The sequence below is a fragment of the Protopterus annectens genome, chromosome 1.part0, assembly GCF_019279795.1.
Source record: "Protopterus annectens isolate FY-2018-M chromosome 1.part0, PAN1.0, whole genome shotgun sequence".
Lineage (NCBI taxonomy): Eukaryota > Metazoa > Chordata > Ceratodontiformes > Protopteridae > Protopterus > Protopterus annectens.
The window spans coordinates 1250891902-1250910765 of NC_056725.1; the positions used below are offsets into that span (position 1 = coordinate 1250891902).

General features: G+C 40.2%; 1 protein-coding gene across 4 annotated transcripts in view; it reads right to left on the minus strand.

The window, feature by feature from the left end:
• The window catches only part of ME1 (malic enzyme 1), a 1705192-nt gene that overhangs the window by 232858 nt on the left and 1453470 nt on the right, over positions 1 to 18864 (minus strand). For all 4 annotated transcript variants that reach the window (XM_044065993.1, XM_044065985.1, XM_044065999.1 and 1 more), the window contains one exon: positions 9199 to 9312. In XM_044065993.1, the coding sequence (XP_043921928.1) occupies positions 9199 to 9312 (114 nt within the window). The remainder of the gene's footprint in view (positions 1 to 9198; positions 9313 to 18864) is intronic.

Here is an 18864-nt window from a genome sequence, read left to right on the forward strand (position 1 = left end):
TGTGCCATGTGAATGGAGGACTGAAATGGTCATTCCCCTTTATACGAGAAGACCTGCAACAAATCCTGGAAACTACAGATCTGGTTAGTCTGATTAGTCTTATTTGCAAAGCTATGGAAATAATTATCACAGAAATTACCAACAAGGACATATTTGGATTTGTCAAAGGAAGTTCATGCTAACTGAATCTGATAGGCTTCTTTGAAAGGGGGTCTAAGGCAATTGATGATGTGAAATCTGTGCATACTGCCTACCTAGATCTGGCTAAAGCACTTGATACAATACCCCACTCGGGCGCCATCAACAGACTTATGGAACTAGATACAAACCCCTTTATAACACACTGGATAGCTATTTAGCTTGTTGTTAGAATCCAGGAGGGTAGAATCATTGAGACCACCTCCACAAAAAGGGCGGTTACCAGGAGTCCCCCAGGACTCTGCTCCAGTCCCACTCCTCTTTGGCATCTACTTCACACATCAAAGCCAATATCAAAGGCGCTAGCTAACCAAGTCTGCATATGAATCTTCCTCAAGGTAAGAACATTATAGTACCTTTTGGAAAGTTAACCATTCAGGGTAACTATATCATCAATAAAACACCCTTAAAAGCTGATTCACTAGTCAGAAATCTGGGAACTCCATCGATAGTAACCTAGCCTTTAACCAACATGTATCAAAGTAGTAAGAAAATCCTTCCATACTGCTCTACTTATAAGCAAGGACATGGTATCTAGGTCCAGAGGTCATCATCCCTCATCAGACTCATCATACAGTAAACAGGGGTCCAAATAGAGAGATTAAAAGTCAGCAAGCAAAGGAGCATAGCAGTGCTGAAATTGAATTCATCTTCAAGTCTTGGTGAGTACCGTCATGAGGTGGAACTGGTTTTCACAAAATCTCACCAAGGCAACACTGATATATAGACTGTATTTATATAGCTTATATCATGGACAAAGTAGGTCAAAAACTAAAAAAAGACAGCTGGGTGCACAAGACCCAGGATAAAAAAGTGCCCAATCCTGGTAGGCGCACTGGTGCCAGGAGTGGAAAAAATGACCATGTATGATCTTCAAAATACAGAAACATTCCTACAATCGGTCCAGGCCTTGCCTGGCCCCAGGTGAGGATGGCCCCACTGTTGGAGAAGTAGTAGTCCACAAATATCACAACTGATAGGCCAAAGAAGAGCCATAAAGACGATAAAGTGGACTATTGAGAATATGAAAGAAATTATGTATTGTTACTATTATGCAAAAAGCCCAGAATTTCCAGACAGAAGATATACAAAACAATAGAGAGAGAAATTAAAGGAAAGAAAAATACTTCCGCAAGAAAAACTGTCAGAAGCTTCACATGAAAATGTGTTCATTAAAGCAACAGATTTGTGAGAACCAATATATAGATCAAGAAATCTTGATCTGCTTGGAAAAGCATCTGAGGAAGTGCAAAAATATAAACAAAACCAAGAGATATTTGAAAAGTATAAAAACGAAATATGGACACGGGAAAGAAATTTGATATGGTGCAATATTTATACAAAGGAGAAAGCCAAATTAATCAATGTAAAGAAGGCAGCCCCAAAGATATTTGGAGAAATACAGGCAAATGCATCCAGATATAGAATATTTCACAATAAAAAAAATGTCACAAAGATGGAACGAAGAAAAGAAGATCAGTAAAGTAGAAGTTAAAAAAAATAGAAGTTGAGGAGTGCCCGCGAAGTGAAGGATTTAATGTAGAAGGTCTAACAGATTACATCAAAGCAGGGAGAAACAGGAAGATCAGGAAACATCTGAAGAAGAAATATGGACATGGGAAATAAAAACAGATCTAATATGGTGTAATATTTATGCAAAGGAGAAAACAAAACTAACCAATACAAAAACAGCAGCAACAAAAGATATTTGGAGAAATAGGGACAAAGGAATCCGGATATGGAAAACTTTACAATACAAAAAATAAGAAGGAAAAGTAGAAAAGGAGATTAGTAATGGAGAAGTTAAAGAAATAGAAACTGAGGTTATGGAGTACCTGCAAAGTGAAGGATTTAGTGTAGAAAATCTAATTCAGAAAGCACCACAACAGGATAGAGTAATAGATATCCAAATTAAAGGAAAACTAGTGGAACAGGAAGCAATTGGTCAGGTGCCATATGAAGATAATTTAAAGCCTTCCACAGGAAACCCGTATAAATGTTCACTTGAAGCTAGACAGCAAGGGAAGGTACAGGAAACTGTGATGCAGTCAACGTTGAGGAGTGATAGGCCAGTGAGTTCCCCTATGGTAGAGCAACAGATGGTACATGATGAAATTGATGAAACTGTCACAGGAAGATGCTACAGAACCTTCTATAGAATCCCCACAGGAAATGGAAAATAAGGAATGTGCCCTCAAGTTTGGAAGAAAATGAGCTAAGAGAAGAACTGCTCAATTTAATAGAGATGGACAGATATCAAGATCAATTAAAGAAATAGACTGCAGAAGGTTAATAAAATCCCAAAAGTCAGAAGTCTGATAAAACAAATGAACACAGCAATTAGGACTCTCCATAGAGATCCATGTGATATAACAGAAGTAAACAGGATATATTACTGTGCAGCCAAATTAATAATTGATAAAGTTCTACCGCAAGAATATTGGGTAGTGAGGGAAAGGAGGGGGAGAAATTGAATACCATTGTGGAAATATCGACTACAGAAAATTATAAAGCAATTAAGACAAGAACTGTCACTGTTAGAAGACTACATAAGAGGGAACAGATCAACAAAAATACTAAGATAGATAGATGTGACAAAAGCAATGTGCAATATTAGAACAGATCAGGATCTATCATGCACTATCGCAAATAAACTAAACATTTCAGCACAGGAGGAAAAACTTAGAAGACACGAAGATAAATATAAAGAAAAAGTACAAAATAAGCAATTTATTGAGGACCCAAAAAGGTTTCATAGAGAACTGGGAAATAAGATAAAAGGAATTAAAAGACCACCAAAAAAAGAAGAAATAGATACATTTTGGAGAAGTATGTATGAAGATCCTGTGGAACAAAGATGCTAAATGGATAGAAGTAGTAAAAGAAAGAATAAGTTTAAAGGTGCAGGATATGAAATGGGATGAAGTAACAGCCAGAAATATTGAAAAAAGTTAAGAAGCGCCTCTAAATGGAAAATACCAGGCCCAGATGCAGTACCTAACTTCGGGTTAAAAGTATTAACAGCTTTGCACAAAGATTTAGCCATGAGTAAGAACAGGTGTATATCACAATCGAAATCCCAAAATATCGAACACCATAAGCTCGAACTTGGAATGTCAAAAGCTCAGAACAGCAAATTTTTTCCCAGGGAAAAAATTCACTGTCTCGAGAAACGCACACACAACACAAGCACACCAAAAAAAAGTAATCCACACGTATACACTTAAAATCCTACTTCTAACCCTACACTAAGCCGTACATACACTATCTATCCACTTACCTTAAAACAAACCCTAAGGTCTGTAACTATCACACACTCACCTTACCCGCTCCCTAACCCTAAAGGTCCCTAACTATCGCACACTCACCTTACCCACTCCCTAACCATAAAGGTCCCCAACTATCGCACACTCACCTTACCTGCTTCCCTAACCCCAAGGTCCCTAACTATCACACACTCACCTTACCTGCTCCCTAACCCTAAAGTCCTTAACTATCCCATTCCCACAATCACCTTAACCCGGTCCGTTCGCACACTTACCTTAACCCGGTCAGTAACCTTCGCACCACAGTGGAGAAAATAGGGAAGCACCAGAAACAGCCCGCCAAATTCTTGCCCTAGGAAATAATTTGATGTTCTGCAGCTTCGCTATTTTCAGCGTTCGCTGTTTTGGGTTTGATATTATAACATTCCACGTTTTACGACTTCAATGTTATACTATAAACCCGTAAGTACTATCTATATGTTCACAGAGAACAGACGCCAACCTGGCTAACAGAAAAAACAATGCTCCTACTTAATAGTGAACCTGCAAGCTACTCAAAATTATAGGCCACAATAACTTGCCTTCCGACGACGTATAAGCTATACACGGGAATGGATGTCGACAGAGTTTATAGTCATTCAGAAAAAAACTTAAGTATGGTAGTAGAACAAAAAGGCAAAAAATGAAAGTCATATGGAAAAAAATGATCATTTGTTAAAATAAAGTCATAGTGGAGAACTGTAAAAAGGGGAAGAATCTAAGTATGGCATGGATTGACTACCATTCATGAATAAGAGAGTACAATGAAAAAGGTGAGACTCCGCTGGATGTTCCACTGCTTTATTAAAATACACAAAATGTTGTATCCAAAACTGGTAAGAAACTCCAACAAAATGAATTCATTTTGTTGGAGTTTCTTACCAGTTTTGGATACAACATTTTGTGTATTTTAATAAAGCAGTGGAACATCCAGCGGAGTCTCACCTTTTCTTTCATTGTACTTATTTTTTGGCTGTTTGGTGAGTCTGAGGCATAGCAAAGAACATTATTTGGATGAATAAGAGAGTGCTTAAAAATGTATAAGATGCACCCCACACCGATAAAGTACACGACAGTGACCATGAAACAGTGGCAGACCACTTTGCAATTAAGCCATAATAAAGGACAAATTGTTATCCCAGGGATAAAAATTCATAGGGGGATATTCCAGGGTGACTCTCTGTCACCGTTACTATTCTGCCTTGCCCTTAAATCCAATAAGGTGTTTACTCAACAGCTTAGGCCATGGCTATAATCTGGCTCCTAGAAAACAAAGTGTAAAGACTTCTCACTTTCTCCTTGTTGATGATTTAAAACTGTATAGCTCATCAGATGAGGAACTGAAAGCACAACTGCAAGTTGTCAAAACTTTTTCAAATGATAAAAATGTAATTTGGTCTTGATAAATGTGCAAAAAGCAACCTTTAAAGCAGGAAAACTGCAACACCAGGAAAACATCAGTCTGGGGCAAGAATGTGATATAAAATAATTTGAGCAAGAATGAGTGTATAAATACTTGGGAAATGAAGGATCAACAATAAAACATGAACAAATGTGAAAACTTAGTAAGAAATACTTCAGAAGACTTACATTAATCCTGACAACAGCACTGACATCTAGGAACAATATCAAAGTTATAAACCAATTTGCTCTTCCTGTCCTATGTTACAGTTTTGGAGTGATTGATTGGCCCCAAAACATGTTGGATAGATTAGATAGGAAAACAAGGATGATTCATGCTCCCCAAATGATTAATAAAACCAGTGTATATCAAGATTATATATTCCACGTTCCGAAGGAAGGATGGGCCTCCTTGAAATTGATTATACATATAGATCTGCAATCATGGGACTCCACACATCTGCTGACCTCACAAGACCCAAACGTAGTGCAAGTTTTGAAACATGAGGAGAATAAATCTAAGATGACTTCTCTGCTTAATCTAGCAGAAGCTTATCAGAGTCAAGCAGAAATGGAAATCAAACCAGAAGTAGATAAAAATCAGGCAGCAACTGAGTGTGCCAAAAAACAAAAAAAAGAATATAAGGTGAAGTATCAGATGAGAAGGCAAGAAATGTGGAAAAAGCATAAATATAGTTTGCAAGTATAGAAAACATCTGGAAGAACCTCATGTTGATTAGGAAGGAACACAGGTATGGTTAAGGAGAGGCGAATTCAAACCAAGAGATGAAAGGTTAATATTGGTGGCCCAAGATTGTGGGCCGTGTACACATTGGTCCATTGAACATGTGGGAGAAAGACAAATGTAGGTTTTGTAGAAACGAATTGGAAACAGTTGCACACCTTATTGCTGGTTGCAACATGCTAATGGCAGGAGGACTGTATACTGAAAAGCATAATAATGTGACAAGACAGTTGCACTGGAGATTGTGCAAACATTATGGTATTGAAGTGGCTGAAAAATACTGGAAACATAAGCCACAAGGCATCACAGAAAATGAAGTTTACATCACATAGGATCATCCATTATCAACAGCTCAAAAGATAGATGCTAGAAACATGGATGTAGTGGTCCAAGAAAAGACAAGAGTAACATTGATCATTGAAATTGCCACACCCAGTGACTATAGTGCCTTGCATACAGAGAGAGACAAAACGTCATAAAATATCAGGATCTGCAGGCAGAAACAATAGCAATGTGGAAGAAAGATACCCAGACAGTTCCAACTGTAGTAGGAGCAACAGAGCTTATAAAAAAGAATTTACAACTGTATTTAGATATGTTACCAACACATGTAACTCCATACGAACTGCAGGAGTCATCATTAATGGGCACACTGCGGGTGCTGCAAGAGCACTATTGGCTGACATCAAAGACTGAAACAATACTAATTTCACGAACTTTAATCATATTTTGATTTAGGAATGGGGTCCATTCCAGTCATGGTATTAGAAACCCAAAAGGCTTGGAGAAATTAAAAAAAATAAAATGCCTCCTTTGGTACGTATGGAGCAACCGTAACCTCCACAAAGATTTCTTACACAGAATACAGGGAGTAAACAGAGTGTCCTATGCTGATCACCTCAAAGCCTGGTCTTTTTACTCAGTATCATACAGTCTTCTGAGAGTCTTGTTTTGATGAACCTTTTACACATTAGCAAAACAAACAGCATCAGAAGTACTACATTAAAAGATAAAAATTTTGCCTGCGACGTAGAAAGGACATGCTGGAGAGACATGTTTCTCTGAGAATTCTCATTCTCTGGAACAGGCTCCCCCATCCATGAGAAGCAGAGTTCCTCCTATTTAAGTACAACCTGGACAAATGGATGGGTAATTGGATATTCACCCTTGGTCTGGCATGTATGACTCTGATGGGTAAGTGGCAGCTAGTAAATCATCCCTTATGTAACTCAAATTTGTGGGCCACATTTGGCCTGCATGGTTAGGCTTATAAGGGCCCTAGTGGTTGTTAGTCTGGTATACACCTATAATGAGATTTCCAGAACACAAGTAGCTAAGCTAACAGATACTGCCTGCCCAAAGTTTAACAGATTCCAATGGGCTAGACATACATTCATGCACATCATGCTGGAAGGAATAAGGTCCCCAAAGCAGGCAAAATGTGTTACCATGTGTGCATCTTTTACCTCTGATCGTCTAACATACAGGTACTGTAGCACACTATTATGTCAGACCATTACAAAATGCAAATGTCACAACAACAACTAAAGGAAGCGAATCTTGTCAGACTGAAGTAATAATTATCCTCTCAAGTACTGCCTCTCCTTTCCAAGGTATATCAACTAAAGAAACCAAATCTTGTCAGACCGAAGTAATAATTATCCTCTCAAGTACTCCCTCCTCTTCTTTCCAAGGTATAATTCAATCACAGAAGACTACCTTACAGAATCACTACACTGTACCATGCAGTGATGAATTAATGTGTGCACTTCTTTATACAACTCCAAAATACACATTATATAGTAGACCATATACCATTAGGCTGCGAGACAGAACAAATGAAATACGGGAGGAGAATGCATTGGTGGTACTTGAAAAGATTCCTACTTTACCTACACATGACCAAGCAGATATCCCTCAAGTACCCGTTTGAGAACCACTTCTATTCACTATTTTCAACTGCCAGTGTCTCTGGGACTCGTATAATATAATTATACCACCTTATATGTGAAGAGTTGATGCTCATTTGTTTACTGGGGTACTGCACGGTAACTAAATATAGTATACAAGTTAAAAATACAACAGGTATTAACATAGTAACCAGATAAAAACAAACAAAACAGCACTAACAGCTACACTCTATAACGGAAGCTATGAGAAACCTAAATTCATTCTACTTGGTACTACAGCCATATGAAAACAGTTCCACAATGCCCCAACTGCAGACTGGCAATTCTCTTGATAACCATCTGTGCCTGCTAAAAACTATCAAATACCAGGCAATGTACACCTCTTAATTACCTCATAATCCACCTCCAATCTAAGTTAAACAGCTGAAGTTCTGCAAAAGTACTAGCTGAATGCTTCGCTTAAAACTCAGAACTGCACTTCCACAGATGCTGCTTGCCTCCAACTAAACCACAGGTCACCTCCTAATGGATTTCTCCTCGGCTCCTACTGCTCCCAAGCTACAAATACTACACAAGAATATATTTATATTTATGCTTCTATCACCCCGAAAACATGGCTATTAATTCATGAAGGCCAATTATCCAATGCAGTTGAAGCACACAGGCTTTCTCTTATTCAAGCACACTCACTTGGACCTTTTCTTTTGGTTGGCAAGCCTTCTTGGTATGCCTATATTAATGCTCTCAGAATTTACAGAATAGGTGAAGGGATATGCAGGATAAACTTACTTACCTAGAAAAAATATTTCTCTGCCTGTACAACATTCATTCCTTTAGAGCAACACTGCAGAATATGCCATACAAAATAAGTTGACTTGACTACAATTTTCCCACGGCTTTGGTCTTACGTTTTCCTCTCTATATCATTTTGTCTTCTTTCTACTCCCACCTATACTACTTTAACATCCCATTTCCCTGCTGATTTACCCATCAGCACTATTGCTGCATACAGCAAGTGATAGTGCTGTGACCTCCATTTATGCAGCCACAGCAACTTTGGACCTTATTTTTATAACTTTGTACCTTGTATACCTTTAATTTAAACCTTCATATGAATTGTGTTTGTTATGACAATCTTATTTCAGTTTGTCGTTGTGTATAGAAGAAGCAGTCCCTGATTTTCAGGACTGTCCCTCATTTTGGCTCAATTTTTCTGCAATTTCCCCCACCCCACAAAAAATAAATAAAAATAATAATCATCAATGACTTCTGAACAGCAGAACTGTTTTTCAGCAAAAGTACTGATTATATTGCCAAGTGGCAAAACTATTCCAAAACAGTTTAAAGTCAAAACAACCTCCCATAGATCTCTGAGCGTATGTACAAGACATACACTATGCACAAACACACACATTTATATCTATCTATATATCTTTATATATATATATATATATATATATATATATATATATATATACATATACACACATACACACACACATATATACACACATATATACATACACACATACATGCACAAATATATATTATAAATGCACAACTGCATATTTATAGATAAGCAGAAACACACACACTAGAAGTTGCTGTCACATCACTACATTCCCATTTAAAACAGTACCTTAACTATAAGCCCTTTGGAATCAAACATCCAAATCTTTTTGATAGCCTGCTCTTTTGTTGTTCCTTCTTTCATCATCGCCATAACGATTAGGTTAGCTATTCCCATAGCAGCCTGTAATACAAAATTAAGAGGACATAATTAACTGTCTTATGTTAAGCCATTAGCCAACAAAAGAAACTAGAAACATTTCAAAGTTTTCTGATAATAGTATGTTAGCTTCACATCGCACCCACACTCTCATAGCTTTCACTACTGCACATGCTGTGGAGAAAGATGATCAATGCATAACATATTTTTGCATTTGTTTTTAAAGTAAAACATTAACTTAGCTCAAATATATGAAAAGGGTAGCCAATACATGTGTTTGTTTACTGCTGACTTAACTAGTGTATGTTTAATAAAAGTACAGAAGACTGAAGGTTATGAACAGAGTCACCAAATACACAGTTTAACTGCAGGAATATCAAAAGTTTGGGTCAAGATTTTCAGAACACTTTCGTAGTTCACATCTAGAAAGTACAACTGTCTTGGTAGCTTACCATAATAGTAGATGTCCAAGTAGGATCATTGTTGTCACAGCCTTCAGGAACTCAGGTGAGAGCTGTTGCCTGGAGGTAAGTACTCTCCTAATCACTCAACATTTTACCTCAAGAAATAGGGACAAATCAAAAAGGCCCAAAATTATAAACACACTTTAAATACTGGTTAGGTTAACTTCTCAAAAAACATCCAGTTTTAGGAGGGACAGACCAAACCAAGCCAAAACTGGGGGCATCTATTTTAAGGATAGAGTGGCATGACCTCAACCATGCTAAACACCCCCACCCCATCTCCTTTTATACACACCAGGTACCTGAAACAATTATCCTATTACATCTTTTACACCATTTTAAACAATTAACCAAGTGATGAAATGATTAAAATCCTCATATCAAAAATGCAAGACTTTTAAAGTGCCATCATAATTATATAATTGTTGCAAATAATCATTCTTTGAAGAAAACTGATATGTGCTAGAAATATAACAGTTATACAACACTGATATAAAACATTAATGCTTATATTTTATATATATGCATATACATTTATAACGTCATATTACTTTCCGAATTTATGCCTCTAGGATATAGCGTGTGATAATTTATTATCATTCTACATTCCAGCCTATTCAGTTCTCTTCTAAAATTTCCCATAGTAGCATTAGGTCGTGCCAACACACTAAAAATCAACCCCCTCCATTATGTTTATATATAAAATGAGCAGCAACTGGACTTTCTACATTATTTCTTCTAATGTCCCCCAAATGTTCCAGAATGCGAACTTTAACTTTTCTAGTCATTTGTCCTATATACAAACACGTATTTGTGCAGTCACATCCAATAATGTAAATTACCCCACAAGAATTACAGTCAAAACTCTCTTTGGCAAAATGAAGTTTCCCATTTATTTTCAAACCATGCAAATTTTTTACTCTCTTACATACCATGCAATTACTACATCATGTGCCAACCCTACTCCCATCAGTAATACCATAAACTTTTCTATTAACCAATTCCTTTAAATTATACCTGCCATACAAGAAAGTGATAAGCTTGAGAAACAAAAATCCTACCATGGCATCTTCAGTAACTACATGCCAAATCTGCCTGACAATAGTCTCCAAAATAGGAGAAAAAAATTGGAAAACCTAGTTACAAGAAATAATTTTTCCACATTCTCAGGCTGACTTCATCTCTCCCCTAGTATGCAATCCCCTACTTCTACTATTACAAACTTTATGCCATGCTTTAGAAAGAATTACTTCAGAATACCCTCTAGAAAAGTTCTGTGTAGTAGTAGTTAGTTCTGTGCAGGTAGAAACGCCATTATCTATAAACATCTAATAAGAGTAGCATATACTCTCCTTTATTTGGAAAGTCTGGGAACAAAAATGGCAGGTTAATTTGATTGGTTAATGCTAGATTCTGACAATGCCCTCGGTAGGGAGGAAGCATTGATATATGAAGTGTCACTACCCATGTGGAAAAACAAGATGTGAACTTAAAATATAATTATTAGCTTGAAATTCTGACATTATCCAATGGACGTAAATGCAACTACAATAGTGTTCCAGGTAAAAAATTTTAGATTACATTTGGCTGTAGTTTGAAAATATGACTGCGTCAAAGTTCGCAGTTCCAACTGTATATACCATGGTGGTATGGGATCTTTGTAAGGAGGACTAAGTAGAAGAAAACCATTAGAAATGCTTTGCAAAGTTTAGAGGAAGCCAGAGAAGAATTCTAAAAATCTACATAGAAATTTTTGAAAGGTTGTGAGTAGAAGTTAGACATTCAATAAACTAGTACCCTCTTTAAAAAAAACTGGCTAGAAATTCAAGGACAGAATGTATTGGAGCTGTGAAAGGTTCTACCAGATATTGCTGTACTCAAAGAAAAAATCTTTTCCATAAATTTCTGTAGGGATTCCTCACACAGACTTGTTATGGGAAGGTAACAGAACGGAATGGACGGGCGAAAAAGAAAGCATAGGTTGCCTATCAATAAAATGAGAAAAACTACGCAGTCAGTCTTAGGCTAGAGATGTGCTGATGAATCATGCCTGTCAGGTGAGAGAGAAGTTCTGTAGACAGATCTAAAATTAAAGGCGAGTACAGAAAAAGAGAGGTCAAAGGAAGGGGAACCATCTTAGTAGAGGTCAGTAAGATACAGTGAGGATGGATTGCTCACCGTGGCTGCTTTCTGAAGTAATTTTTATAAAGATGCACTAAGTGCCTATCATTTTATATTCTTCCACGTTGTTGTACATGTTTAGTTTGCATAAACCATTTCTTCCATTTAAATATGTAGTTTAATTTGCCTCAAGTCTATACTCCTGGGCACAGAATGAAAAATTGTCCTTATGATAAGTGAATGAATGAATGAATGAACACAAATAAAATCAATAAACCATGCCCATCACTTTGTTGCTGAGTCACAAGCTGTGAGGAAGTAAGATGGACCTGCTCAAGTTGACTATCACGTTGAACTTCCTCGGAAAATGAGCTACAATTACAAAGCGGTTGGAAGAAAAAAAAATTGCCCATTGCTACACCTTCAGTATATGTAAGTCGGCCTCCTTGGGGGACCAAATGCCCTGGACTGTGTTCCCCAGGAATTGTCCACTCCATCCAATCTGAGAAGCATCTATGGTCACTGTGGCCTTTGGCGGACAAATAAGAAATGTCGGGGTAGCAGAGTTGTTTTGGTTGGATTCACCCTGAAAAATAACCTTGCTTAACTTGAGTTACTGTTACCTCTATCAACACAGGTTGAGAGACCATTTATCATTTTGTTTGTAGCATCGATTCTTGGTAAGGAAGTAGGGCCATCGCCATTGATCCCAGAACTTGCAGAATCAATCCTGCCGATACTCTGGTATGGGGTCTATATTAGATGAATGAAAGTTCATCTTAGTGAACGCTCACATGAGCGAAAATCCAGGAACTAGAAACCGCAATTGTGAGATCGCGGTACAGTGAAGATGAGAATATTTGACCTTTCCTCACTGTAGTACGTTCTTGGAGTTGGAATATATATATTTAGTGGGGGGTGTGGGGGGCACAGCCCCCCTCAACTGCAGTTTCAAGTTCATGGATTTTTGTTCATGTGAGCATTCGCTAACATGAACTTTCGTTCATCTAATATAGACCCTCTGGTATGACCAAATATTTTCTGAGCTACTATTTGTACTCTGTAAAGGGGTAGAGATGGTAGGATAGACACTGTGTTGAAAAATTGTTCCTATAAACTCTAACATGTAGGTTGGTTAGAACTGTGACGTATTGATGGATATCCCAAATTGTGGACAGGTCTACCACACAATCTCAAATTTGCACCAGCAAAGCTTGGTCAGAGCAGTAATGAGCCCATTGTCCCAAAATGGAAATATGCAGGATCCTTGCAAATTTAAAAGAAATGCCAGTACTACAATACACTAGGTGAACATCCTGGGGGCTGTGGCTAGGCCAAAAGACTGGACTCTGAACTGGTATTGACTGGCTCCCGGCCTAAACTCTAACTACTTCCATGACCGTCTATTCATTGTATGTGACAGTACTAATCCTGAAGGTCAGTCAATCTCATCCAGATGCCCTGCTCTGAACGGAAAAATTGGACTGAACCAAGACTAACTACAACTTAGTGTGCCAAACAGAATTGTTTAACACAGTGAGACTTAAAATCCATCACCAGTATCCTATTTTATTTAGGCACTAGAAGAATCTTGAGTCAGTTTCCGTTACAGATTTTATTGGTCAAAAGGGAACTTTCGGATGACTCTAAGCTGCTTCTTGGGTAATGGAGGTGGAAGGGAAAAAGGGACTGATAGAATCTCTGCAAATGTTTCTCTGCAAGGAAGTATCCTTCGTTATGATTAGCCATGCTTCCTGGTATAGAGATAAGAGATTCCTGACTGTCTGCAGAGGAGGGCACTGAGGTCTCCTTTCACGAGCACTTGTATCTCTAGACTCTTGGAATTGTGGGAGTCCTCTGCCACTCTAGGGTTTTCAGCTATTATCGCTCCCTTCTGTGCCTTCAAGGTGAAATATCTTCGCTTGTGTCTTGTAAAAAACACAAAGAACTCCTTAACACATACCTAGACCTCCCAACTGATTACTGGGAAAAAAATTTGAAAGGACGGAAAAAGGGGCACCCACAGCAGATAGGGTGTTTCCATCCTTACATGTGGGGTCAAACCAAAGAGAACTGTCAAAGGTAGCACTGATGAAAAATGACTTGAAAGACAACACAATCATCGAGGCTCATCCAGGTAGGTCTCCTGATGGAAATGCCTGAATTAGTATCCCTAAAGACATGTTCCGCAGTATGCAAGATAAACCTCATGGACAAATACATCCATAGGGTAGCCTGAGAGAGACTACGGAGGATGAGCATCAGCAATTTTCATTCCAGAAAGAAAATTAGATAGTCCTTTAACCAAATCTGTTTGTAGTCGCTTAAAAGGTACCTTAGGATTGAACGTCTGTGTAGGTGGTACAAGTGGGTAGGATCCAAAAATAGGTCCTGGGCACCATGTAAGAGAAAAATGGCATTACCAGGGAACTCCCCCCCCCCCCCAAGTTACTCATAAGGAAGGTAGGTAAGTAAAAGGTCAAGACCAAACCAAAAAGACCAAACCAAAAAAACACTTAGATCTGGTGTTCCACACCCATTCTGAGCCAAGGGTTATCTAAAAAGAAATGGTCAGGTATATCTAAAGAGTGAATGAAAGTACTTTTCTTTTATCGGATTCCAAACCTCTCGGGGGTGGGGGTACTGCTGGCTGATTAGGAAGAGAGAAAGTTAAACTTGACAGATGCACTCAAATCCACAAGAGGGCAGAACTGATAAGATCCCCATCTGGATTTGAGGTGCAGAAAATTTCATATCTTATCCACTTTCTGAAAAAAAATTGAGCTGGAAGGGAAAATTGGAAGGAAGGGAACTAATCACCACAGGGACTTTGCCAGTCGGATCAAAGTATGACTTAGGATCTGAAAGAGGTTCTAAAGGTTTTTGCATCCCAAGAGTTTGCATGTGAAATCTTTCAAATTCTGTGGACTAAAATTTGTCTGTCAGATTCAAAAGCTTAAGATCCAATGAAGAAGTAACAGCAAACCTATCAGATCCGAGGAGAACTTATGGCCCAAAGCAGCACTTGGACTTTGGATTCAAAGTCTTTCTAGTTTTTCTCTGGAGTTAAAATGCATCTGTTGGAGCCAAAGGCCTAGAATGTGAAGAAGGTTCTAAAGGCTTTGGATTGGAAGAGCTTTGACCTGAAATCTTTCAAATTCTCTGGAATAAGACTTGTGTCCATTGGATTCAAGAGTTAGGATCTGATGTAGAAGTACAGTACAGTTTTGTACACTTACCATTAATGTAGATGTTAGAGTATTTCACTGTTGCAGTCATCACATTTGGGTTATCCCTGCCAGGGTAGCCCTCGGCCGGCCGGAATACCAGAGGCTTAGTATTTCTGCTTCTGCTGCTGTCACTTCAGGACTGACGTCAGGTTGTCAGTTGGATAAAGTAAGGCGGCCAATGCCATTACATTAGCTTTTCTTGCCCTGTCAGGAGCCCCCAAAGTGAGAGCCAGGATATGGTGCAAGAACCTCACCAGTAGAAAGCAAATACCAAAAAGTTCCTTGTAAGGAGAGAGAGAGAGAGAAGAAAAGGGGGAATGGAGGGAGGGAAACCAGGACTGCAACAGTGAATACACTCGAACATCTACATTTATGGTAAGTGCACACAACTGTACTATGTTCTTTGTGTTTCACTGTTGCAATCATCACATTTGGGTTGATTCCCAAAGCTGAGGAAAAGGGTGGATGCAGTCAAGGAGACTAGGGGTTGGTTAGGATGCTCTGCAAGAATGCAGTGGCAAAGCCTGCCCTGGATTTGGAGAACACAGGCAGGTGGCAATGCTTGGTGAAGGTGTGAACAGATGTCCATGTGGCAGCCTCCAGAATGTCCCTGGTGGGGACGACTCTAAGGAAAGCTGCAGAGGTGGTGGCTGCTCTGGTAGAGTGAGTCCTGATCCCCTTAGGGGGAGGTTTCCCATGTTGCTTGTAACAGAAATGGATGCAGTGTGCTATCCATTTGGAAATTAATTGTTTGGATATGGCTTTGCCTTCTGTCCCTGCAGCAAAGCTGCCTTCTGCCCCTGCAGCAAAGCTGACTAGCAATTGATCAGTCTTTCTGAATGATTTAGTCCTGTCTAGATAGACTCTGAGCTGTCTTTGCACATCTAGAGTGTGCAGGATTCTTTCCTCCTTGTTTTGTGAGTTAGGGAAAAAGGTGGGCAAATGAAGGGATTGGTTGAGAACCACACCGGACACTGCTTTGAGCATGAAGGATGGGATTAGTCATGAGAGACACCCTGTCAGCATGGAAGATAATGAAGGGCTCTACAGCCATGAGTGCTTGTAGCTCGTATACTCTTCTGGCTGAAGTGAAGGCCATCTTCCAGGAGTGAAACTAACTCTGCGGAAGAGGCTGGTTCAAAGGGGGGCAGGGTGAGCTTTTCCAACACTAACTTTAGGTCCCAAGGTGGGGTAGGTGCTTTTCTGGGTGGCCTCAAGTTGCTAGCCCCTCTTAGGAACTGTTTGATCAGAGGGTGTGAGAAAAATGGGTGCTCAGTGTTGAAATGAGCAGAGATAGCAGAAGCATGAATTTTAATAGAGGAAAAGGAGAGACCACTGTGTAGCAGGTCAGCTAGGTAATCCAGGATGAGAGGTAGGGAGGGCTGTGACATATCGGCTCACTTAGCCTGAATCCAGGTGCAGAACCTTTTCCCTTTGTCAGCATAAGTATTTCTAGTGCTAGGGCATCTAGCCTCACGTACATCTAGAACCTGTTTACTGAGATTGGCAGATTGCTCAGTGGTCACGGAATAAGCCAGGCTGCCAAACTGAGGGTCTGCAATTGGGGATTCATGAATTCTCCTTCCCTCTGGGTCAGGAGGGATGGTGTCGGAGGGAGATGCCATGGTGGCAGAGGGGACAGGCTGCGCAGCAGTGGGTACCAGTGCTGGCAAGGCCAGTCTGGAGCAATCAGACCTGTCCTTGGTTTTCCTCCCTTATTTTGAGCAGTACCCTGGTAATGAGAGGTAGTGGGGGAAATGCATAGACCGAGAGGTTGACCCAGGGGAAGGGATAGGGCCATCCACTTTCCAGGCCCTGCAATGAGGCTTCCTGGTGCAGAACTTGCTGAGCTGATGGTTGGAGGGGGAAGCAAAGAGGTTGACCTTTGGGGTGCCCTGTTTCGGACTTATTAGGGTGAAGGTTCTTTGGTATAGCTGCCACTTGTGTGGGTCCAGAAAATTAAGTTGTCTGCTAGGGAATTTAGAGAGCCTGGCAGGAATTGTGCTAAGAGGTGTAGTTGCATGGCTGAGGCTGTGTGCCACAGGGTCATGGCCAGCCTGCATAGAGAGTAGGAGTGAGGCCCTCCCTGCTTGTTGATATACCACATCACAGTGGTGTTGTGTGTTTTGATCAGGAGAGCCCCTGGGGAGAGAAGGGGCCTGAAAGATGTCAATGTATGCTGAACAGCTAACATCTCTTTCTGATGTGCAGATGAATTTGCTGTGGGGTCCATTGGCCCTGTATGCACCTGCCGTCCAGGTGTGCACCCCAGGCATAGTCTGATGAGTCTGTGGTGAGGGTCTGGGCAGCAGGGGGTGCTGAGAAAGGTAGCCCCTTGCTGTGGGAGCATGCTGCTGCCCACTAAAGAAAATCTTTCCTCAGGCAAGGTATCATTAGTATAAGAGTTTCCAGGTCCTGAGTGTGTTTACACCAAGGGCTTTTTAGGTACCACTGAAGTTTCCTCATATGCAGTCTGGCATATGGAATGAACAGAACTGCAAGATGCCATGAACCCCAGAGCTTGCAGAATTTTCCTTGCGGATAACTGGGGTCTGGGTGGCTAGTTGATAGAAGTAGGCTGTCAGCTAAGTTTGGTTTTCTGGTGCAAGGAATGCCATCTGGGATCCTGTGTCCAGGCTTCCTCCCAGGAATATAATCCTTTGAGCGGGTATTAGTTTGGATTTCTTTTCATTGATGGTGTACCCTAGGGAGGTCAGTAGGGATTTCACAAAGGCCAGGTGCTTGAGCAGCTTTTCCTGTCTGCCTGAATTAAGCAGTCCAAGTATGGGTAAATTTGTACATTTCTTTGTCTGCAAAAGGCAATGACAGGAGCCAGACATTTTGTGAAAACTCTGGGAACAGTAGATAAGCCAAAGGGAAGCGCAGAGAACTTAAAGTGCAGAGATCCTGCCTTGAAACATAGATATTTCCTGCATGATTCCCTGATAAGAATGTGGAGGTAGGCATCTTTTAGGTCTAGGGTGGCTAGCCAAGCATTCCCAGAGAGCATAGGAAGTAGTTGCTGGAGGGTGAGCATTTTTAATTTTGGTATCACCAGGAAGGTATTTAGAATGAATAGATCGAGGATGGGGCACCACGTGCCCTCTTTTCTGGGTACCAGAAAAAGTATTGAGTAGAAACCTTGGCCTATCTGTTCTGCAGGAACATGCTCTACTGCTCTCATGGAGAGCAGGGAATGGACTTGCTTTTTCACCTATGCCCACTGGTTTGGAGAAAGAGCTGGGAACCCTTTTGTGGTTGGTAGTGTGTGGAAATAAAATCTGTATGCCTGGGAGACTATGTTGAGGACCCAGCGGTCATTGGTAATGTTGGCCCAGGTGCTTGGGTGGAAGGAGAGTTTTCCTCCTAGGGCAAGTACAGGTGGGCAGAGGGAGGGGGTGGAAGTGGAAAGTCAGTGTGAGTTCTTACCATGAGTGGGTGGGCTTAGCACCCCCTGCTTTTAAAGACTAGGAACTCCATTGCTTTCATTGCTGCATTCCCTGTGGCTGCTGTTTGGGGGGGGGGGTCAGTTTCCCCAGGGTCTGGGCTGAACTGACCTGGAGGGGGCAGAAAAGGACCAGTGTTTGGAGGGGCAATGGCTACTGAGCCTAGGTGGCTGGACCTGTAGGAAATCCTTAACTGTCTGCATAGATTTAGCTTTTTCTTCCATCTTTAAGACCTCCTCTGCCTTGGTGCCAAATAAGTTGTCTTTATGCAAGGGTGCATCCAATAATTTAGATTTGACAGTCTGGCAAGAGTTG